The sequence below is a fragment of the Egretta garzetta genome, unplaced genomic scaffold (genome assembly GCF_000687185.1).
Source record: "Egretta garzetta isolate BGI_Z169 unplaced genomic scaffold, ASM68718v1 scaffold38, whole genome shotgun sequence".
In the NCBI taxonomy this organism is placed as follows: Eukaryota; Metazoa; Chordata; class Aves; order Pelecaniformes; family Ardeidae; genus Egretta; species Egretta garzetta.
Genome location: NW_009260667.1, coordinates 3,898,813 through 3,923,665, shown reverse-complemented (window position 1 = coordinate 3,923,665; position 24,853 = coordinate 3,898,813). Strand labels below are relative to the sequence as shown.

At 40.1% G+C, this 24,853-nt stretch overlaps 2 protein-coding genes across 2 annotated transcripts in view; one reads left to right on the top strand and one right to left on the bottom strand.

Moving 5' to 3' along the window:
* Positions 1 to 3,284, top strand: part of PLEKHG7 (pleckstrin homology and RhoGEF domain containing G7) — a 34,573-nt gene extending 31,289 nt beyond the window's left edge. The window contains exons 15-16 of the mRNA XM_035901006.1: positions 371 to 468; positions 3,177 to 3,284. Of these exons, the coding sequence (XP_035756899.1) occupies positions 371 to 468; positions 3,177 to 3,284 (206 nt within the window). The remainder of the gene's footprint in view (positions 1 to 370; positions 469 to 3,176) is intronic.
* Positions 3,285 to 5,412: 2,128 nt separating this feature from the next.
* Positions 5,413 to 24,853, bottom strand: part of EEA1 (early endosome antigen 1) — a 107,934-nt gene continuing 88,493 nt past the window's right edge. Inside the window, exons 25-31 of the mRNA XM_035901005.1 lie at positions 18,470 to 18,655; positions 17,898 to 18,029; positions 15,805 to 15,990; positions 15,312 to 15,550; positions 13,745 to 13,865; positions 13,298 to 13,396; positions 5,413 to 12,230 (exon numbers count right to left, since the gene is read on the bottom strand). Coding sequence (XP_035756898.1) covers positions 12,108 to 12,230; positions 13,298 to 13,396; positions 13,745 to 13,865; positions 15,312 to 15,550; positions 15,805 to 15,990; positions 17,898 to 18,029; positions 18,470 to 18,655 — 1,086 coding nt within the window. The 3' untranslated portion in view covers positions 5,413 to 12,107. The remainder of the gene's footprint in view (positions 12,231 to 13,297; positions 13,397 to 13,744; positions 13,866 to 15,311; positions 15,551 to 15,804; positions 15,991 to 17,897; positions 18,030 to 18,469; positions 18,656 to 24,853) is intronic.

The following is a 24,853-nucleotide window of genomic DNA, read 5'->3' as shown; positions in this document are numbered from 1 at the left end:
CTTGCCGCCACAGAAACCATCGTATGGACCTGTTTGAAATAAAATAAAAACGGGACCTTCCCCTTTAATTTTTGATGTTTGTTTTTCTTTAACTTCTCTTCATTATCCTCAGCTAGACTCAAAAGCATCTCAGTTTTATAATGATAAAGTAATTAAAAATTAAACAAATGCAAGCAGAATTCACTTTTTCAAATAACAAAGCTTCCTGCATAACAGAAAAGTAACCTTATCAGCATGCATTGCTTTAGTAAGAATCAGAAAAGATGATTACATATATAATTTCTTCAGTCATAATCAGAGAATGTGATATAAAATTGGACTGACAGCTGCATGAGGGAATTTATATCATTTCTCCATATTTTTTCCACAGTCTTCAGCCTGCGAAATGCTTTCCTAATACAGCATGAGAATAAGTATCGTCAGTGCATAGCAGTCTTCTTGCTACAAGCTCAGACAGATACTGTCAAGGTAAGTAGCACACCTTTTTTTTTTTTTCTCTAATTACACAATTACGCTTTCCCTAGAGGATCTCAGCCTAAAAGTGGCCATGCTGTGCTAAGAATCTATTACAGTTGTGACATTTGACCAAAACCAAACCAAAACAAAATAACACCCCAGTGCTCTGGCTCACACATTTGTTACAGAATTTTTGCTGTTGAACATGTACCAATTTTATATCAGAGTCGATAGCAGATCATATTCTTGTTGAAAAACATTACCATTTCTGATTGCTAAAAAAAAAAAATACCATTTCTTGTGTCACAGAAATAAAGATGGTCAGCCCCTCCAGAGAAGTCAACACTAAAACAACCCCCACACCCAATTCATATGCAGTAGTACTCAGGTCAGAAAACTGTATCGTGCTCATCTATGCATGACACACATCTTGCAATTTCAGATGGAACAGATGGTATGATTAATTCCACTGTTACATAAATTTACCCCTCATTTTCACACCACATCACATTTCTAGTAACAGCACAGTGTGGTCGGCACTTGGCAGAAATATTTTCTTCTCCTGTAAGTTGAATTTCATTCTCTAATACCTAATGTGCAGAAATTTGACTACCACTAATAATTCTTAAAAGTAAATCACAGTAGATAGACTCTGTCAGGAAAAAAGCAATGAGTGAATTCTTTCCAAGTCACTGGTTGGTACTTGGAATAGGTACCTACTATAGGTATCTACTCAAGAAGTTGTTACCTTCTCATGTTATTGAAATATTATCTTTCCATTGCAAAGCTGCCTTCACACCAAGTGGCTACAGTCTTCTCAATGTCTCCCAAGTCCAGTTTATCAAAGGAGAAAACCCTGCAGCAAAAGCTTCTTTTCACTTGGATGTGGTGGCATTACTGCATTTTGTTGGCTTTGGGTGCTCTGAGGCCTAGGACAGGTAGACTTTCCAGCACCAGTTGAATGAAGTGAACCATCTTATTTCAGCTTCCAAGAAGTCCAATCTCAGCACGATCAATACATTTTTTAAAGAAACTTTGCTAGCCAAGATGAGCTTATTGGTTTGGTTTACATGATTCTGCAAGGCAGAATGGAAGATGATGTGGGTAAGATTGGTACTGGTCAGGACTGTCAGACCCGGGCCTCGAGCTAGCTAAGCTATATCAGAAGGCAGAGGCAAACTGAACGAAGCCATACGTGCTGTAGTCCCATTGACTCGTCCCAGGCAGAGGGCTGTTACCTTGCGAGCTGCCTCTTGGATCTCCCCATTTCTGTGAAGTGCCCGCCTTGGCTGCTGGCTGCCCTGCCAGGCCCAGGCCCGCCTGCCTCCGGCTGCCCTCCCAGGCCCAGGCCTGCCTGCTTGCCCTCCTCCGGCCACCATGCCGTGCCTTACCCGCTGCACAGGGAGCGCACAAAACACTCTGCAGGTGGAGGCAGTGCCTCCCCTGCCCCACTCCCACCTCTCTCTCAGAGACCTGGCGCTCAGCAGACATGTGAAAACACAGACCTGAAATGCGCCGCGGTCGCCCAGCCCACCCCTACCACCATCCTGCCCTCTCTTCCCCCCATCCCCTGCTCTCCTCCCTGAGCCTTGGAAAGCTCCCAAGTTTAAATCCAGACTCCTGTGGGTCCACTACTTCCTGGCAAAGCCCCGTGTAACCACCTCCACACTGCGCATCCGATCCTCCTCTGCCAGCAGCTCCAGAGGGGCCAGAGCCACCGCCCTGTGCCAAAGCTGGGCCCTGTCCTCCGCCAGGCACATACAGCTTCCTCACGCAGGCTCTGCTCACGTCCTTAGACCTGTAGGTCATCCAATCTCTCTCTCCAGCGTCTTATTTTTCAAAGCAATGTTTTTAACTCATTCAGGGTTACACAAGAAACAACCAGATGGGTCAGTAAGAAAATTTATGGATCCCAGCGTAGCATGAAGTAGACCAAGCTGCCCCTTCTCGTGCGTTTCTACTCTTTGCATCAAAGCTCAGCATCCCCACACGCGTTACAGCAGGGAGAGCAGACCCTGACGAGGCAAAATAAAAACCCTGGGGTGGCAGAAGCACAGTGAGACCTTAAGCTCTTATTGCTGCCAACTGATTTGTAATGTCTAATCATAGCAATTCAGAGACAACTCGGCTTCTGTGACCCAGACCATCTGGACTAGCACAGAGAGAAGGAAGTTACGTATTTGAAATCCATCTCTCCAGCCATCACCCCCTGCCCTCATACCTGGATGGCAGCAGATACAGAACTGAATGCTGTCAGCATGATGCTAGAAAACTAAAATTCATGTGGCAGCACATGACAGTTCTCGGAGGGCGACAGAACTTGTGATGCTGATAGCACTGGGGCTGTCTAAATCAGAGGAGCAGGGAGCCCAAACTGCAGTGACAGCATCGAACTAATAAATAAAACACAAAGAAGGGTGAAATAGCCTGCAGCAAACTTCACCATTACAAGCAAACAGAGCTTTAAAATCTTACCTTCCAAGCAAACAGGAAACCTTCACTGGAAATCCCTGGCCCCAGACACAGACTCCAGCAGCATGTAGTGGCCTGAACAACTGGGAGAGGCTCGGTTATGGGATAATTCATGTTCACTTCAGGAATTACCATCATGGCCCTGAAGAAAGGCTAAATAAAACTAAAGGCTCTGGGTGTTTATGTATCTGAATTACCGGAACTTTTTTTAATTGTCTTGGTTTACAAATTATTTTTTCTTGTTACAGAAAACATGGATGTCACAGATAGAAATGGCAATCTCCAATTACACCACACGACATGAAACCAAGAGCAGCACTGCTTTCTGCTACCCAGCTGAATCCTCTGAAATTTAATAATGTCAGCACAGCACCAACAGAGCCAGTGGAAGACTACTGTGGTGATAACACAGTTATTTCTTCCAGCATGCCTTAAGTTTCTAAAGCTAACAGATTTCTGACTTGACTAGACAGAAGTGAGGAGTTTTGACTACAGGATGGAGGAATAAACTGGAGGGGGAAAATGAGCCATGCAATAAATGTATTGCTCTTAGATGCTTCTTTGCTTCAGCCAGGGGAAGGCTCTCGCCATCCAGGGAGCTTTAATACAGCTTGTCATTTCCTAGAAAGTGGGACAGGGGAAAAACCCTATGTTGGTGAGAAGAATTCATTCACCAGAAAAGTCTAGAAGGGTTATTCTGAGATCACTTAAACCGCATTAATAAATTTATTGAAATCAAAATTGTGTAGCCATGCTCTGATAGTTATGCCTTTCTACCTACTAAACTGTAATACCACAAGATGGTTTTTGCGTGAACACTGAACTTGTGGAGGCAGAGCAGTGAAAGCATATATTGTGTTGACTCCCCATTAATTTTTAAAATGAGATTAAGTTTCTTTGAAAAAGGTCATAATTACATATAACATTCAGTTAAACTAGAGATCCTACAGAATATATAAAAAGAAAGAAGTGCAATGATGCCCAGCTTTATTGGGATTTTTTTTTTTTACCTGAGGTTTTTCACCACTTTATTAACAGCAGGTCTGTAATTATGCAGTTTACACCCATTGCAGCCTTTAGAGTTCAAGTTTGCTTCACAAACTCAAGCATTCCTTTTGTATTAAATCATTCAATACTTCACTGCTATCCCAGGCCTGTGGTCCACATAGCAGAAGTGTGCCCCTGTTAATCTTTATTTTTCCCTCTTTTTGAGGTACTGGAAGAAACCCACAGAGCAGCCTGAAACTGCTCATCACGACATTCATGCAGGTTACTAACACAGAGGAAGGGTGCTCTCACCAGGCTGGCCTTGGCTAATCCCCTGAGACTAAGCGTAGTCAAAGGAGAAAGGGAGGCTTCCCTAAGGCCTCTCTAAATCACTCTGTCACTTCTCCCACTTTCTGTCCCCAAACAGCTAGACTCCCTCAGCAGAAAAGTTAGCTCCTAGAGTATCCCCTCAGTGTCAGAAATTACTTCATGGGGAACCGAACAGAGAAGCCACACAGATGCCGAAGGATGTAGGATCGCCATTCCAGTTGTTTGCATTATTCTCGGGGAAGTCAGCATTCACTTCACATTCACCTCTACTCCACAACCAAATTAGTCATGAGTTCAAGCATTGCCCCTAAGCCCGCTCCTCCCCAGCTCCACCCATGAGGACGCAGTGGTACATTTTATCTACTTGAGCTGGTTCACCTGTACATACAAGCTACAGTCTGGAGGCTGTATCTATGCACGCACTTGCCTGGTTCAGCACCCTCCAGATGCAGCCTAGGCCACCACAGTACACGTTCCTGCTCTTTCCCCCATGCCTGTGATAGGTATTTTTTTGTGAATGCCCCCACAATTCAACAGTAGCTTTGTCATGGTACTGATCACACACATTAATCACCTGGCTTCTCTATGCGATGCAGCTCCACCCTGAAAGGTTTCCATCTGACAAGCAAGCCCTTCATTAGTCTAGAGACCTAAAACAAGTACAACTTCCAAGTCTTCCAGTTATGCCAGTTGTCTGACCAGATCGAATGCGATGTCTGAACACAGCCAGTAACAGAAGGACTTTTAAGTGAATGCGGGATACCCAGCAGCCTTATGCAGTTACTGGGAATGGAAAAACTACTCTGAATTTAACCTGTGAAAAAAGAGATTTGAAAACCAGCCATTATCACTGCCTCCTTAGGAACGTGCAAGCTTATGTTGCAGCTCCCCACAACTCTAACGAACTGGAGCGTTTAGCTTGTTTTTAGACACGTGGCTTCCCAACAGTTCATTTGTAAAACAATATACCCCACATTTGAAAGTAGCTTTGCTGTCTGAAATGGAGCAAGGTAGTTTTGAATGACAGAACTGGTCTATTAGAAAGGTCTAATATTTTTTTTTTTTTTTTATTGTCATTAATCATTCCTTTAACAGGTTAGAAAACAAAAATGACATTTCAGTAACATTTCATCATCGTTTATACAGAACCGATTGATGCATGGTGTCATCTTCTCATCCAAATCCACAGCCGCCTTCCAAATCGCAGAGTTGAGGAATTACAGTGCACGCTGGACTAAATTCTTTCACAATGTAAGGCACAACTACATGATCACAAGTAGTAAACACAAACACTGAAAGTAGAACTTAAAAGAGCATCAAACTTCAATTGAAACAAAACGAAAACACACTCATGCAAAAAAAATCTATCTACACCTACCAAGATGGTATGATCCAGTCGAAAATAAGTGCAGTACTCTGTAGGTAAAACTGCAACATAAGGCTATTATAATACATTACCTCTAAATACTGGGTAAGAACTTAAAACTTTTTCCATTTATATTTTGTACAATTATACAGAAATTAAGCTGTATGAGCAATATTCACATCTGCAATAATAAACTGATCATTAAAATTCAGAAAAGAGGCAAACAAGACAATGTAATTTGTGGCACGCATCCATTACAGAATACCATTCATCAAGTTCACATCTCGAGTACTGAAGAAGAAAAAGAAGATTAAATTAATGGTACATTTGGTGAATGAGGCTATCTGTAGCCAAATGACAAAGCTGCATACAAAATTGTTTTTACCCAGCAGACCATGATTATGAAAGCTCGTGGTTATGATTTATTTCCTGTCCAGCAGCTAGAGTTTGCAAAATTGAAACTACAGAAGTTAAAAGGATACAACAGAGTTTACAATAACTTGAAACCATTGGATACTTTCAAACACATAAAAAAAAAAAAAGACTTAACTTTTTTTCCTTTTTGGTGATAAACTTGCAATTTTGGCATTCACTATAACTTTTACAGAACATGACAGTGAGCAAACCTTATTAAACTTACCTAATGTTTGAATTTCACGCTGAGAGGTAGTTTAAATGAAATATTATGTAATGGCATCAAATGGTGGGGTTTTATGATTTTTTTTTTTGTGTGATTTTTTTTTTTTTATTTTCTTACAAAAGTGACAAATCCTATACAAGCAGCATTTTGGACACATTACTATAAAAAGTTCTGGTATTTGCTAACCCAGCGAGACATTCTTTCAAACATCCCTTTTGTGCCAGGAATCAGGCTTTCGCGTGATACAACGGAGTACTTTGCCATAAAGCCAACAGCAGGAGCCTGGACCTGCCAGCACTGGCCTGTTGACAAGTAACGATGAACAACCTTTCCCAGACCTCTTTGCCCAAAAAAGGCAGGAAATACAGATGAATTTGGTTTTAGTTTAGGTCACAGGGGAAGGAAAAATTGGAAAACACGCCTACCAGGCTTCTGCTTCCATAGTAACGTTGATCCAAAAGGGTTAGCAGGGCTTCAGTAATCTTCAAATGAGCAGATACTCCTGTATCTGCTGCACAGTGAGTGCATAGTATGTGGTGAGCTACAGACAAAAGGCAAAGTTTATTACATTAACTAGTACCTATCCTCTTCAGTATTGTGATCTTAAGTGGCATCTAATGTTCTCTCTAAAAATGCAAACCTCTTTATTCAGTGCCCCTTAAAAAACAAAACAAAAACAAACAAACCCAAAACTGAGTTTTTGTGGAGGGACTTTACTATCCAATTATTGCTGGTTTTGAAAAGTACACCACTTAGTGCTTTTGGAGAGGCTGTGGTTGGACAATAACCTTAAACTTGTCCTAGAAAGGGTGCTGAGGTCAAGACTTCAAAAATTAAGAACTGGACAACTGGCAAGACCCTTAAAAATACATAGAAGTCACATTTTCTCATTTTATAATCTTAAAATGAAGCTCTACAAAGACAATGCGTGTGTAACTACATGGTTTTTGTTACATGTGCTCTCAGATGATGATTGCATTTTTGGTGCAAAGGAATCATGAGTGCAATTCTCCTTACATAGCAAGGGGCCAAATGTAATACAGTGAAAAGTCCAGCTGAAGATAAACCTTCTGTCCACCGATTACAGCTAACCCATGCAATGCAAATTATGCCATTCCACTTACTGTAGATTATATTCAGTTAGACAGAAAAAAGTGCATAGTGCAAATGACAGTGTTGTTTCCTAGTCCTCCAAGAGTATGAGAGTGAAAGGGGTGGTACTTGGAGGAGTCATTTACCAGTTTCAACATACTCAAACGATGATATAATTCTTCTTGGCATAGTTTATATTCTGTTTGAACTTAAGCTCCAGCAGTTTTCTGTCTGCCACTGAGTGCTGGTCGTAAATTTTTTAAGTTTTGCAACAAGCGTTTGTTCCCACTTCACATTTAACTGACATTTAACAATCCAGAAAAGTACTTGAGTCTTCCAGGTCCCTTCTTTAGGAATGTCACTTCTCTTACATCTAGCATAAGAGACTCAATTGTTCTTGCTAATGTAATACAAACACAGAGAGGTTACTTCATGCTTCTGCTCCCAAGTGCCTTCTTGCTTCACTAAGAAAGCTTTTCCAGTGAGGATTCACAAATAATCCTAATCATCCCCAAACCAATAAAAATAGTTATTCATTGTTCTTGTGTACCTAGCGCTCCACACTCCATGGCAGCTTGGTTACTTGACACCTTACAAAAACAGAGGAAAAAAAACCGCACTGTACCCTAGAGCCTTGGACTCTTGTGCCAGAGAGCAAAGCCAGCCGAAAAACAAGATCCCTCTAAACCTCTTGCCTCTGTTGGAAGCTGCAGCAGAAAATTCCTTTTGTCTCTTTATCTGCAGACAGCAACTTCTCCTACTGTGACTCATTAATTTTATCCTCTTTGTTCAACCTTTGCAGAAAAGGGAAGATTACTGGAGGGAAGGAATACATGGGGAGAAGAAATAAGTAACAGTGAAGCACAGCCAGCTAAGATCAAAAGCTTGCCACTGACCTCTGCAACACTACCTGCCTCCAGAGAGGTTGCAGGACAGAAGTATGGAGTACGTACTGCTGACCCAAGGCTGGAGTAGAACCGTAGGATTTGGCATTTTGGAGGCAACAATGCAAGGGATTGTGGCTCTTTGACTGGAAGAGGGGTGATGTCTCCAGGAGTTTAAAGAACCTCTCCCCATTTGAACGAGATTATCCCTTACACTTTTCCAATTGCCTCTGTAGCTTGTCTCAGGCTGCGTAGCAGCTGGTCTCTCATATTATGCTCCCCCAGCAATTCTGAACGTGGATGGAGTGTCCTGCAGAGGGGACAGGAACAAGCCCCACACTTCACTGTCCCACTCCTCATGCCATGGTAATGACTAGTAATCAAAGGCAGCTTGAGGATCCCACACACCTACTGGTTCGAGCGCTGGTTTTACCATTATTTCCACCTCTTGCTCTATAATGGCCTCTCCTCCGTGAATCACAGCAATCTGGTTCTTCCTAGAGGCTATTAAAACACATCACTGTGCATCCTCCAGTTCCAAGGCCCTAGTCTCTTCTGCCATTTTATAAGTTTTTCCCATTAATCAGTGCATCAAACCCTCTAATTAATCCCTCTAAATCAGTCCATTAAACGCTCTAGTTAATCCCTCTAAATCAGTGCATTAAACTATTTTTTCTGGAATCCTTTAACTCAGCATGGTATAAGTTACCAGGCTTTTTACTAGGTTTTCCTATTATTTACATTTCAAAGCAGTGCAACAAAACCCACACATTCCTACTGAAACATGCCCATAAAACCAGTCAGACTCCGCAAGCAGATTTATAAATACAAAGCTTTTCACCTTCCACAGTTTCCCTTCTTACGTACCTCATAGGTCATTTTACTGACCTTGAGTACAACTTCCAACCTGGCAGTGAAGCTGAGAGCATTATAGAGTCTATTATACCATCAACTTGTCAACAAATACAGACCAGCACTAAGAATCATAAGCACAAAAGAAGGAGCATGAGATTTAGCAATGGAATCATAAATTTACTCCAGTGAAAAGCTGTAGAAATCCTGACCTACTGCAGACTCAAAGCTCAAGCATGCAAGCTTCTCCCCTGCCACTGCTCCTCCAGATTTTAACAATCCCTCTTCCTACAAATGTGTATGTGAAAAGCATTTCCATCCCCTCAAAAAGTGGATCATATAAATTGGTCAGCAAAAAGCAAGATTCAGAAATCGAGCTGGTTTCGCCCCTAGAGCTGAGGAGCTCCAGACCAAGGTCTGATCTGCAATCAACCCACTGTACTGCTTCAGCAGCCAGCTGAGTGAGGCGACTCTGCTTGTCTTTACACAAAGGCATCCCAAAAGGCTGAATTAAAAACAACCCTGCTAGAGCTTCTACCATTTCCTCTTTATTGCAGAGCTCTCTCCTCAGCTTTCACATGTTCCCCTTCAAAAGCAAAATGCCTGAACACCAATACAGTCTTTTAACCATTTTCCTAGCTCCCCCTGAGGGATTTCCATCTTCCTCTGCCTCATGCGTTTTGCCCTCGCGCAGTTGTGGAAAGCTTCTCTCTTCCCTTTCAACATCCCTTCTGCTCCACGTGGTCATCCTTCACCCTGAGAGCAGCACAAGGTTCCGGGTGTTACATACACAACAGGGCAGAGTGCATCTAGGCTGGAGCACGGCTGTCACATCTTTATTTTTCCCACATTTCTGACCAAGTCTCGTGTCAGAAAAAGAAAGGCTTGAAAGAAAACTCTTCAGATTCTCTCAATAGATAAATAAGTAGAAAAAAAATTCCCAGAGGCAGAGATTCTGTTCGTATTTTCTATTCAAAAGATTCTTATGCCAAACAGTTACACTGACGAGGAGAAAGAGCGAGTCCAGAGGCTCTGTTCATACAGAATCGTTGCAGCAGTTGTTTCTTTTGAGCAAGCAACTCTCAAGTTCAAACCAGAAAAGCAGGTCAGTATTTCACACAAACCACAGTTGTATCCAAAACCCTTTTACAGCAAGGAGAACCAGTTAGTTATATATTTCAGCTGGATTTTGAGAAATAAGAATTTAATTTTAAGAAAACTCCTTGAGGAAGACTCCTTGAGGCTGCAAATGTAGAACTAGACAGATAAGCCAAGCAGGGATATGAAACATATAGATCACTACTTCTGGAGAAGAGGGGTTAAGAATTTCTTCACTTGAGAGTTAATCAGGACTAGACATTTTTCATAAAAAAGACTCTTCTTCATTCACATATAAAGCTGACAATAGATAAAAGCAAACGAACCTGCCTAACGATGGCTAAGCTTCCACCATTGTGACAGAATTTGATTCTTACCTCAGGCAAGAAGTAGAGGAATTGAGGACACAGTCCTTTCTCTGAACAGCTGGCAAAATTTTTTAAGACACAGAAGGGCCTGGGGTGTGGGGAGTTTAATAGAGTATTTAAGACCAAGGATCCCTAAAGGCATAACCCCTGCTCAGAAGAAGTAACCTTAACCATTTTGAAATACCAGATACAAAGGGAAGAAAAGTTAGAGACAGGCAGGCAAGAACGAACAGTTGTAAATAAAATCACAACAAAAAGAAGTTTGACACCTACATGTACTCTACAGCCTCTGTTGCAAGTATGGAAAATAAAATATGGATAAATATCTAAAGACATATATAGTGGCCTCTTATTTAGAGCTGTTTCGCTTATAACAAAGCCAGTAGCAGGAGATTCACACCACCATTCTGAGCAGACTAAATCATATCACTAAAATAACATTTAAGAGCCCCCAGTAATGGGGGTCGGATGGAGCAATGGAAAACTGAGGTTTGTCAGCTTCTTCCACCAAAAGCCAAGGGAAGGGGCAGAAGAAAAGGTGAGATAAACTGCAGCAATCTCAAAAAAGACTTTTTCTTAGCGTGGAAGGTCTGGATGTCCCTTAGAACGACAAGGACCTCTCAGGGCTTCCAGGGTATGGGCAGGGGGGAGAGATGTGCTACAGACTCCTACCAGTATTGTTTGTTTGCTTTTTAAAACCCACATATAAGGGTTTCTGGAATATTAAAATCCATCAACCGAATATGTAAAAATTAAATCAATAAATACGAGGCGGAATATTGTAATGTATCGTGTAATATTCCTACAATGCCAGCTAAACTTGTTCTCATCATTTGTTCACACAAACTCTCTCTCAGACATGCACGCACACACACACAAGCTATGCAACACAGTATGTGTAAAGATGTTCCAGTATTCAAGCGCTGTAGTTGGATAAGGACTCAGGTGCCAATACTACAACAAGTTCTAAGTGGGCAAATAAAACTGAGTTGGAGTCGAGTCCAGCCATTACCCTTCACTGTGGAGTTCGAACTTTAGAGAGAAAAGTTCAAGAACCAGAGAGATAGAAAGAAAACAAAATCACACGGGGTTATAAAGAACATCAGATATGCAATCAAACGTGACAATTAGTTACGCTTTTACAGCAACATTTGATACATAAAATCCTCACAAGTTTTTGCATCTTCCTTTTTCTTTGAAGGAAACAAGAATAACTGCAATATCACATAAACATTGTTTCTCTTGAACAAAAAAATAAAAGATAAAAAAATACATTGTTACTCCTCTGTTTAAACTTTATTTACAAATAACTGGGTATTTCTAGTCTAGACATAGAAGCTCTTTCCAGGATAAATGGCAGTAAGCTATGGATGATCTGAGCCCATGTCTCACAAAAATACAATAGTTTTACTTGGTATCAATAAACATTTTAAAATATACTAAATTTTGCCAAGTGTTACAATCATTGTCCGAACTGAATAGTAGTCTGAGTGCTGGACGAAGTGCATCAACAGAAATTATAAATTTTAGTGTAACATTTCTTTGCCACTCACGATAGCCAGTTATCCTTGCAAGTCATTAAAGCAAGTATCACAGACTCGGACAGGCTTCTTAGAAGAAGGAGTTAAGGCATTCTTTGCTGAGCACTCGGCACAAAAGATATTCCCACACTGTCTACAGTGATGCTGTGAAAGAGAAGAAACATACATGCTGAACACCAGTGACAGGGCATTGATCACTAACAGAGATTACTATCATGTCAAGTCAACTCTCATGTTTCAGGAGTTTGAGTTTTTAAATAGTAGTTACATAGCACACAGAAGGGCATAGGAGTAAATCCTTTCTAAAGGGTATAGGAGTAAAATATTCAGAAGCGCTTCACTGAGTCCAGAGACTATACCAGTTTCAGAAATGAACTGGTTGAAGTTCACCCTGCTCTTGAATTTCTCTTCTTGAACTTGTTCTGGTCACATAACACACGTTCTTCATACATGTAACTATCTGCTTTCACACTGAGAAGCATCCTTGAATCAAAGGATCCAGCAGCCTTTGTTCAAAGACTACCAAAAGAACATCACTGAAATAATGCAGAACAGGGAGAGCCACCTAAGACCAAGTCAGGAAGCACTGCAAAGTGAACCTTGTGATTCCTCACCTACTTCATTGCCAAACCACTTGTTGGAGGGATGGTAATCTCTGGATGGGATGAAGGGCAGACCCTGCCAATTGAGGGATGCTAATATCTTAGCTGACCATAGCTGGTTTTATAATGAAGGTTTGACTACAGACCTAAAACACATCCAGTTGTTTCTTCTGTTCCATGTCTAGTTAGGGTTTAGAAATATATAGTCACAAAGCACCAGATCATGTTGATGCCTCGTATTTTCACATATATCTAATTTCAACAAATTTACATTCCTTTTATACCTGTAAATCCAGTTCAGACTGGTTATAAATAAGTTTACTGTAAATACCCTTACAAGAGTGTAATTTTGCTTGCTCACTTAGGGAATTGAACTATTTTAACACTCTTTAAACTGATGCTGTTAAAATGGCAAAAGAATCATGAATAAAGTAAGCTCCACAAACTTTATTTTTAATATTTAAGGTACGGCAAGCAATAACTGTATTCGGAGATGTCCTGAGTATCACAGCACTATAAAGGCCATTTTCTGAAGTTTGTATCCCATCTAAGAGTTTGAAAACAACAGAAAAAGAAAATCCCCCCAGACACATAATAAAACACACCTACCCTTCTCACTGTCACTGAAAAGCCTTTTCCACAGGCCATGCAATTCTGTACCTCATTGTCTTCTGCCCACTTCCTGTTGAGGGCTTGGGTGTGTTTGATCTATACAGAAGATACAAAAAAGCAGCAGGGTTTTTTTTTTAAATGCATGTCTAATTCCTACTAATTTCCTCTATTTTCACTGCACACACTACCCAGTGCAATACAAAAGCACCAGTTCTGCCATGATACTGAGAGCTTATATTTGTTCAGAGAGAAAATCTTCCAAGTTTCAAAACTATGAGGAGATTTAACAACCCACAGACAGCAACATAGCCCTTGTACACCACAAGCATAACATCTTTATCACTCTAGAAAGGTAACCCACCACCTATCTGACACAAACTTGAAATCCTCCTAAGTTCCCACACAGAGAATCAAGAGGTTTAATTGCTTCAAATCAAATTATACCTGTAATGACTGGTTTTCTCGGCCAAGTTCCTGCATTGCAGCGGTAGTGTTGTCCAGCTTTTTCTTCATTTCTACAAGTTTGGCTTGAAGCTTTTCAATTTCTCCCTCACTTTTTATACACCTAAGGAAAAATAGTAAATAGTCAGCTCAAAGCACATAAAGCAATGTACACTGCCTCCTTTGGGCAGGTTGTCATGTCTGAGAAGTTACTTCATAAAATCCTTGCTGTGAAAAGTTCTTGGATGCCTTGACTGGAAAAATGTTCTGTTGTAACAATCATTTTAAGATTATCTGGTATTGCTCCCAAATATCTGTGGCTTATTAATACCTGGAGTTACTCCCAAATCCATGGACAGTACTGAAATGCAGTTTATCAACAGCAAGCCCGATAAGTACCCCTGTGCAACAGGACACTCTCAAACCAGCTGCAGCAGACCAGGTCAGAAACAGAGCAGAAAAGAAACCTTTTTCTTTCAGCAAGGCCACCAGCTGAAATTCAGTTAACTTGTTGAAAGCCAAATTTCAAAGGGTGTTTTTCTGCCAAGCTGTAAATGGCTACTGGATGAGTTCAGCACAATATGGCAAAGGATTGCCAAAGAAAGAGGATCTCACTTGAAACGATCCCATCCTTTCCCAAGGTCTAATGGTCAAAAACCAAATCAGCAAGCTTGACAGTATTGAAAAGTTTTCCACTCTGCCTTCACCAATCATGTCAGAAAATAAGGATGAAGTTTCCTGTCTCACAGGAATCTCTTCTACCCTTGTGATTGCTGATTTCATGTAAGTCCTGCTGCCTTGCATGCCATACTGCCTGAAGGAAAGGTGCTCTGCTTACCTAAGATTTAAATATATTGTAGAGACAATAGCAGAAGAGGAGAAAAGAGGACTGTAGGTTTTCAGGAGGAAGAAAATGCCTCTTGTGTGAACCTTAACCTATCTTATCCACTCACAGGTTCAATCTCCTAACATTGAGCAGTGGGCATACCTAGAAGTCCCTAAGCAAATTCTATGTTACTGGAGGACCTAAGGAGTCTCTTCCAGGGTTCTGGATGACTAGTGCATCTACTCTGATTGAGTCAAGGCAGGGGAGCCTCAGAGTGATGGAGAAGGGTAGTTAAGTCAATAAAGAGAAGCGCTCACTGCCAGGCCTTGCAAGGTTCAGACAACAGATGAGATGAGAAGCCACAACCTACACACCTCGAAGTTCAGAGGAGCCCAATGGATTCAGAAGGCTCTTACAGACAGGCATAAATCTTCAAGCACAAGTGCAGAGCTGTGGCTTTGGTGGTAAGTAAGGTCCTGATAAGCCTGCCTGATTTTCTACAAACCAGTCACCTTGTCAAAGCCCACAAAGAGCACAGTTTGTTCCCAACAACCCTCGCTGTGCTTTGGCAGGGCCAACAGAAGCTTGCACGCTGGAAACTGCACCCGCAGCCCAGGCACTAAGAACAAACATGGATTTAAATAGAGCATGCATGGAGAATCCTGAATCATCTGAAACAAGTTTTCAGTGTGAAGCTATCCATTTCCCAAACTACACTTCCACATCTTCATGACCACAGCTTACCTCTCCAGCAACGCTCTTCTCTCATCCTGATTATTCTGCACTGTTGCTTCCAAGACGGCAATGTCACCACGTAAATCATCCGTCTGTTTCTCTAGCTCGCTCACTCGCCTCTGACTGCTTTGCCACTCTTTCTTCATGGTAGCCAGGTTTTCATTCAGAGCTGTGACCTGCATGGTGAGCTTGGTCTCCTTTTCCTCATGTTTCCGATTTTCTTCTTCTTTCTCTTTTTTCTCTGTGTGCTAAGAATGATTTAATTCAGGCAAAGAATCTTACGGTACTAGAATCACTACTTTTAATCAATAAACTCTATTAGACAAGGCTGTCATCCCACTGAATTTTTCTACACCATCTAAATGCCTCGAAGATTTCTGACCTTGTCATTTAAAAATTAATGTAATGTGAAACTAAAGTAAAGTCTTGGCTTCCTCTCTGTCCCTGAAAGAATACAAAGGCACGTTCACAAAACAACAGTCTTCTACTCTAAAATACTAACCAGTTTAGCTTCAATTTCAGCACATTCTTTCTTCAGCTCCTCTTCTCTCTTTTTCAGCTGATCTTTGACAGCTTGATGGGTTTTCTTCTCCTGTTCCAGAGCTGAATTCATATTATCTATTTTGCCCTGCAGCTCTAATTTCTGTTGAATCAATAGCTGTTTTGCATCCTTGAGATTTGCCACCTCCTGTTAGGATACAGAGCTCAAAGTTAAAGTAGTGACATTGAAAGTACAAATGACTTAAATACAGAACTACTGTAATTCTTTCCAAGAAAAGGACAGCAATAATTTTTAGTTTTATCACTGGAAGAGAGTATGATTTTATAGCATAAAGTATCAGTAATTTTCATAAAAAAGGATTTTAAACTTATGCCTATATTATGAACAACATTCAATTTTTAAAATAAATTTCATGTGTGTTTCCACTAAGCAGTGGAAGCTCCATTGGATTATTTCTACAGTTCTTTGAAAAGATACATCCATTGTAATTTTCTGGAGTTTATTCTAAAACTTACTTCACAATGTTCTCTGGTTGCAATAATGAGGTTAAAAGCATTATAATGACAATGTAAAAACCAAACACTGATGGAATAAAGCTAGTTTATATTATTCTTAAACATATAAATAATTACACTATGTTTTAACCAAGTAGGATGATACATTTGGGTTTAAATATTAGTTTTACTTCATCTCCTGTAATAAAACATAAAAAATCCTGAAGCAGAAGAGTTGTTAAATTTATAGGGATTGTTTTCTTTAAAATTACCTAGCCAAGCATACAGGTACTCACAGACTAATAGGGGTTGCCATTTTTCCATAAACCAAAATTCACATCACAAATTAAAACCAAACCAAAGGCAGCAAGAGAAGATATCCTGAGGACAGGGGGATGCCCTACATATGCATATCTATCCCTTCCTTGGTAGGAGATGGGAAACAGAGTATAAGCCTTTAGGAGACAATTTCTGGTTTAGTCTGATTGCTTGTAGGGAGATCGAAAGATGAATATTATGCTGTGAAACAGAGTATAAGCCTTTAGGAGACAATTTCTCTAGGGAGATCGAAAGATGAATATTATGCTGCCATTGGTGTGCACACATTTTACATACATCTTTATAAATTTTATTCTTTAGAATAGAGATTGTAGGAATTGTGAGAATTATAACAACCTTTCCTCAAAATCCAGGAAAATACTGGGCATATATTGGTTGACAGAAATGAAGTACAGACCTCTATCTAAAAATAATTGACCATTTTCTAAACACTGGAGAACAAAAGAACATCTGAAACTCGTAAGATATCATGTTACTTTCTTTACTAGCATATAGGGACTTTACCTTCATTTATACTTGTACAGCAACTTAAACCCTGTGTGCTTAACAGGTACAAATATAACTACGAGTAGTATCATATGGAAAACACAAATTATGGCCTTTGAGGAGTGTTTGTTTCTACAGAGACTAAAAAATTAAATACACAGAACGTGGCAAGAAATGTTCTACTGAAGCTAAAAATTATTTAATTAAAGCCTCCAAACTTTTACCATTTAAAGAGCTCATTTGATTGTTATGATTTTGGAAGAGAGCTAGTCTTTTACGAGACTCCTGACACTGTTTCTTCCCCGACTGTGACTTTTTAAGACATTTTAAGAAACCACAGGGCATCAAGGGAGTTTCAACTCTACCACGCATCCTTGAGAAGTACCAGATGTGCCTAGAGTATCTGGGAAACTTCACATTCATGACAATTTTGGACATCTTTTCTGCACTTCAGAATAGTCAAGCAAGAGTTTGCACAGTGAATCTACAGCAGAACAGAAGAAAAGCCAGGACATAAAACCCATCCTGAAGCTAAGACAAGTTATGTGGTCCACCTGGTCAAGAACAATGGGCACCAGTGCTCCAGGATTGTCACTAATCAAGTCAGTATTGCCCAGGAACCTCAACAAAATCTGTGCTTTGGTCCCCTTACCTGTAATACTGATATTTACAGCAACCATCTTTGCAAAGCCATTCCAGATAATATCTACTGAATAGGCACATACTTCTTATCAGATAACCAAATACATGAAGACTCAGTTTGTCTCAATATACCTTCTCAAATTCTTGCTTGCAGGCTCTAAGTTCTTCACCCAGCTTGGCACTTTCTTTTTCAAGTCTACTCCTTATTTCCTGGAGTTCTGTTGTTTTACATTTTTCATTAGCCAAGTCTTTTTCCTTCAAAATCTTGAAGAGAAATAAAAAGTGGTAGAAAAGTTACTTCTTCCAAGTTCACAGAACAAAAAAAAATGAGCAAACAAAAAACATCCAGGGCCCAAAGCCTACTTGGAGGCTTTGTAATAAGGAGAAACAGCTGCCACATATCTCTATCCACAGTTTGTAGTGCAAACAATTAGCAGCATGTCAGCAGTTTTAGATTTAAAACTAATGTTTTTCCACCTGTCTAGCCACTTAGAACAAATTAACAGCCTATTTTGAACCAAATTCACTTCAACTGTCTTTTAAAAGCCTTTGCACCAGAGGTTCAGTAAAACTGCCATTGGTATGCAATACAACAGTGCTGTGCCCTCAAAATACCCCTTGTTTAGGATGTAACAGAATAATAAAGGGTGCATGTGTGGGGTGGATGTGTCTGTGTGAAAATTTCAAAAGACAGAGGTATTTACCCTGTCATTCTGAAGATCCTGTAACATTTTGGTCTTCTCTCCCAGCTGCTGCTCCTTCTTTGATGCATCCTGCTCCAGTGTAGACTTTGCTTTCTTCAGTTCCTGAATCTGCTGATTATTGCTAGCAATTCGATTTCTGCTGGAAACTAATTCTTCTTGAGCTAGAGCAAGTTTTTCTTCTGTGGACTAATTACAAAGAAAGTTCTGCAAATTATCTGTCAGTGTAAGAGCTTCAGATACTCAAGAGTCACTTAAACATTTTCCATGTGGAAAAATCATTATCTAGCATACAACATTTTGCTTCAAATGTTGACAAAGCATGGGGACAGAAACTTCTAGGTTACGAGGCCACCCTAAGTAAAAAGAAACTACCCCAGTGCCATTTCCAGCAGCAATACCTTACTGTACATATTCCAGCTTGCACCCTTCCACAGAGAAAAGGTGAAAATATACAAAAGGGCAGAGAATGAAAGGTGACTGATTAAAAGAGAATGAACTTGAATTTGCTCACACAGATTTATTTTATTCTCTGGGCAAATCAACTGCTCTATAACTCTAGACAGCTGTTACTTAAGAGGCAGTGAAACTACACTGTGAAGATTTCAGAAGTCATTCAATGCTATTTTTTACCAATGACTTAATGAAGCTAGTGCCAGGACAACTAAAATTTTTGAAAATCCTAAAGTGAAATGTATAACCTAAAAATGCTAATATCAGGACAAAACGTTTCAGAGTCTCGGCTGCGTCAGTGCTTTAAACACAAAATTTAAAACTTGTATTAAAAATCTACTACAGATTACATTTTAGTTTGCCTCCAACTCTCCCCATGACCTAGAAAAATAATTTGGATTTATCTCTCTACAACATGTCACAAAAACCCAAGAAACAACCTAAAACTTGCACCCAAGGCTCATTCTATTTGCTCACAGCAATGTTAAACTTTGGGCTTCTTCCTGAGTTAATATTCTGGAGGTTATTTCTTTTTAAAGCTTTCAGCTTAGGCAAGGACTAGCTCCACTTAGAAGCACGTTCTTTCATGAAGAACCAATGAGAAAGAAAAATGCCAAACTCATCCTCAACTCCTCCAAAATATCAGTATTTTATCGAAATTTTTGATGCTATACTACAGAATGTGAGGTGAGGAGATTTATGACTACTAATAACTTTATTACCTTCAGTGCACCAGTAAGGATTTAAATTCTTTCAAGAAAAACTAAATGCTTTTTGAAGTTCTTACTTAAATCTTAATCAAACCTCTTGTTGAAGGTTAGTGATCTTAAAAGGAACAATAAGCACAACTTTGACTTCACTTAATTATGCATGTGCTTTAGCTACTCCCATGTTGATTTAAAACCAAACTGATTTCGATGCCTCCTAACCCTCCCTTGTAATGTCTGAAGTATTTTGTGTGGAGTCAGACTTAGTTTGAAACACCAGTGATGGAAGGCTGCTGATTCAATAGCATTTTCAACAACCCCAGTGGCTCTTTAAAAACTCACACTGGCTTTTAAAATTAATTTGCAGACAAATTGTTTTGTTTGCTCTCTCAGCTATTGGAGTTTACTACATAACATTTCACAAGGTGTTAACACAGAATTTGTTTTAAGCAAAATAGGAGGTGTTTTTGCAATTTCAAGCTTCCACCAGGGTGGGTCTTTCAGAAAGCAAAATTGTCCCTCTCTGCTCCACTGTGGGCAGAGTACTATATTTTCCTAATGATGAAAAAGGATGGGAAGTGTAGCATCATCATATAACATCTTCGCAGGAAAACCCAATAGTCTCTGCAGTTTTAGAAAGAAACATAGTGAAACCACAGCTTTCAATCAAATTTGTTTCCAGGAGAAGAAATGTGGTTACACCCAATTTGTTAGCATAGGATGATGAAATTTGATAAAGTGGATAGTGACACCCAAATTCAAAGCTTCACATAAGGGATATTCCTGTCTCCACGCTCCCCCCCAAAGTGTCTACACAGGACAGGTTATCTCATTGTGTCTATACCTAAGCTAAGACAACGTAAATGTTTGTATAAGTGGAGCCAGTATTCAGCCTACTCTGCAATGTATTATGCACAAACATTTCTGTAAGTCAGTAGTCTGTAATAGAAGAGACTTGGAATTTTGCATACCATTTATCATACTACAGCTTACATATACAAGTGCCTCTTAACTGTGTTGTGATTAATAATGATGCTACCTACCTTAACTGGGAGACCATTCAATATAATTTTAACAGTAAATTAACCTTCTATCTATTTATGCCTGCCTTTCTGCTTTGTTCAGAAGTCCCTCCAGCATCCTTTGAAAATGAGCAGAAATCTTCTGGCACACGGTTAAACATTCCAGTTATTATCTTTGCTCCTGGCCCAGTCTCCACTGAGACAGTAATTCAGCCCGATTCTTTTGGACTGCTGAGGAGCTCACATCTTTAACATAAAATCACCTCTCAAAACATCTGATGCCATTTACCTTATTTAATTACCATTCAGTTTTGCCATCGCCCCCAGAATATGACAGGTGTTTTCCCAAGAAGATACACTCAGTCATGAGACTGCTCTTTAGAATGACAAGACAAAACTGAATGCTAGGAAAAGGTACAGAACAAAAGACACGGATCTGTACTTATTTTTGTAAATGAAAACAGATGCTAGGATGAGTGGTATTGTGTTTACACAAATAAATAAAAATGCAAGAACATATCACAGTCTGATTCACTGCAGCTTGGACTGTTGTACTGGAAATAATGTGCCAACAGCAGAACTGGTCCTAGCTGGGTGGTAGGACCTGGATTAATTCCACCTAAGTGAGGTGCACAAACAAGAATTTCAGTCTGTGTGCTCCCTGATCCCAGTCCACAAGGAGAGACATGATATTGTTCACAGATGCTAACCTGATCTCTCTTCACTTCCTAAGAAGAAGGGTTAGACTGACTGTAGGCAAATTAGGCTCCTGACTTACAGACCTGAGGTTTGGCAGCATGAATATTGTCCCAGAAGGTCCACTGAAGATACTCTGATAGCGATGCCAATATTGGAGGCAAAGGAACATTCTTTTGAGAACACAGAGGAAACCAGGACTGACTACAAAAAGCACAAATGCCAAGACTGAAGGATACTTGGCAGAGCTCAGAAGAGCAGGATTCATACAAAGTATGTTTACGCAACTCAAAATCAAGGCAAAAATAACAGTTCTGCATTTTGATTAACTCTTCAATATAAAAAATGCCTTTTCCACAAAAAAATTAAATATTTTGTATGTGTGTGTATACAAAAGTTATTTATATATTATATATACACATATATACACACATGCATTTGTATATATGTCTGTGTGTATATATATACATATATATAAAAAAAATACTGGTATTCTTTTTTATTATATGTATTCTTTTTTATCAAAAACTATAGCTTTTATAAGCACTCAAATCCTACCCGATTTCTTTTTCCCATCATAGAGACAAAAATGTATGAGCGTCGTTACCATTACAGACAGTGCATTTTTAAACCAAAGCAAATTTGCAGCAAATAGCATCCATAAAATTGTAACTACGTTCTCACTTCTGAGTTTGTTACAATGCTTCTCGCTTCTCCTCTGCAAGACATACAGCTTCAAAGTTTGCATCTGGCTACAGCTACATAGCTGGGATCTTCTGTTATTGAGCCAGAAACTAGGATTCAGCTGTGCCGATGGCACTCCGGAGAGCCACTGCCCACTCATGCAGTGCTGCATCTCCAATTGCAAAACTTTCACTGAAGCATCTGCTCACTTTTCAATCACACCTCACTCTCACAGATGAGCCAGCGATCCCAGCAGTGATATTCCGAACAGATGCCAGCAGATGGTGCTCTGTGCACGGCCCAACTCCTGCCACCCCCTCCCAGGAACAAGACCCACCATCCTGCTCATGTCACCCATACACCATACGGCCTTTTATGATCTATCCCCACACCTGAAACCTTGGCCTCACCAACAGCATGGTGCTACACCACATGAGAATATTTAAGTCTCCCCTTGTAGTATTTTTAAACTGAAGAAAACTTAGCATTGCTGGGATCTCACAGTACAGCCTGGCCGTGCCTGACCTGGATGCTGCTGGGCTTCAAACCATGCTGACTCAACACAGCCACACAGGGAGTTCATACCTCTGCTCAAAATCCTGCACTGAAAGACACCCAAGCTCACCTTACATACAAGTTTTAAAAACTTCTGCTACTGCCTACTAATATCATTAAGCCCAATCTGAACCCCAGCCCAACCATCAGCTTCGGTTCCAAACTTTAATCAAAACCCATAGCTCTGGCTCAAATTATCTACTTTTATTAAGTAACTTGCCCAAGGCAAAACATTATCCAGACAACTGACTTTGAATTGGACTGTGAAACTACCATAAAGTTCTGACTTGAGTGGCATTTTGATATTCAGCTCCCAAGACTAACATCATCACGCTGAGGCTTTCTGAATGTGCTTTTTCGTTTGCAGTCTTCTAGGACAAGTTATCACTGCTTCTTTAGGTTAACATCACAAGGAGGCAGCACATCCACGATTAAAGATCAGCTCCCCACCTCTTCCCTCTTCTCCATTTTACAGAAAAAAAGTGGTGGCAAGCAGACCTCACTAATCCTAATTAATACATGGTGTTTTTTTTTTTTTTAAAATCAAGGAAACAGCCTCCAAGTTGGTACATCACTTCACTATGAGTACCCCAGTCTTCCTCAGGCTCTCTAGGTTCCACAGAGACTTACATAATAAATCAAGTTATCTGCCTGCTCATCTTGAAAATCTTGTTTTCCTGGTGCCATCACCTTGTTTTACCTTTTTGCATGGATGTTCTCTTTCTTTCTTGCTACCATCCCTGTTCAGGTTTAAAAGCATGTGGGACACCTACTGTCCTATTTTATACTTGTCAGAACTAGAGGTCATCAAGCTGGTTTAATACTACTTATTCAGAGCTATTTTTGCAATAAGCAATATTTAAATGAAAACTATATCAAAAAAACCCAGTTACTGTGCACATCCAATGCTTTTACAGGTCACTGCATTACCAACTGCTGATCTAAATGCATTGCAGGAAATTAACTCTCAGAGGTACGTGTGCTACAGTAACTAACTGTAAGAAAGAGTATTTTTAAACCACTGTTGCTTGTTAATCATGCTGAAGTTCTTCATGATTTAACATAGCGATTAGACCAAGCTGGTCTGAAACTAAAGCTTCTGTAATGTGCAGGGAAACGTGGCAGGTAATCTAATGCTACAGAGGAGGAGTAAGATTACTAAAACTCCAATGGCCTATACGTAAATGAGCTATTTCTCTTTTTCTTAGAATAACCCCAAACCTGGAGTTTGGCTAGGGGTCTACAGTTCACATGGGCCTATCTGAAACAGCCACAAGACCTTTTAACAATTTCAGTAGTGGGACTGAAAGGCCTCCACTGGGACAGGTGAAAGGGAGAGATGAAATCTAAGCAGTCACCAAAGGCTCCCTTTATACATAACAAAGCAAACAGAAGCTGACATCTAAAACGGATCAGATGATCTGTCCTCCCGAAGTGCCTATTTCTTGCCATAAACTTCAAGCAGATCCTAGCACAACATTGTCGGACACAGGCAAAGCTGCAGTGGGATTCATCTGAGGGTAAAAGTGCCAAAGCTACACATCTTGCCAGTATACAGGCAGTCTCTGCAGCACAGTATGTCCTGGGACTAACTGGAACATTGGCTTAGCACTGACATGAAGAAGGAGGGCAGAAAAAAGGACAAAAACCACCTTTGTTGACTGACTCAACTCCCAGCAATACCTCTTTGAAGGCACTACACCCTAATACCAAATCAGATAAATTCATCTTAGGAATAGAAAATAATTCAAGGACTAAGTTCGGACACTTTTTTTCTGGGCAGGTCCCTAAACCTACTGTTTCTATTAGTTTGACATCTCTGAACGTCTACAATCAGCCAGGAAGAAGCAGAAGGGGCAAGGACATGGGAAAAGACTGACAACTAAAATTCCACTTAAATCATCTAGAAGATAGCGGTTACTCACATGCTGGCAGAGACTTTGCCCTAATTAGCTATGCTGTCTAAATTAGTTGAAAGCTACCATATATAAAAAGAAAAAGCAACACGACAAACTAACTCTTAAAAGAATACAAAAATAAATCATCTTTCACTTTATTGCTGCACAAATGCAAGGATATTTCAGGTGAACTAGCACATACCCTTGGCTTTAAATTACTTTCAGGATGTCACTTGTCCCAGGGAACAGCACTACATTCTATATATAGCAGAAGAGCTTTTTTTCCACCTATACAGTTCTTGCACTGCTTCTTGGTCTTCCAAATGGATATAAACAGATCTGCTAAGTCACATATGACATTAAAATGACTAT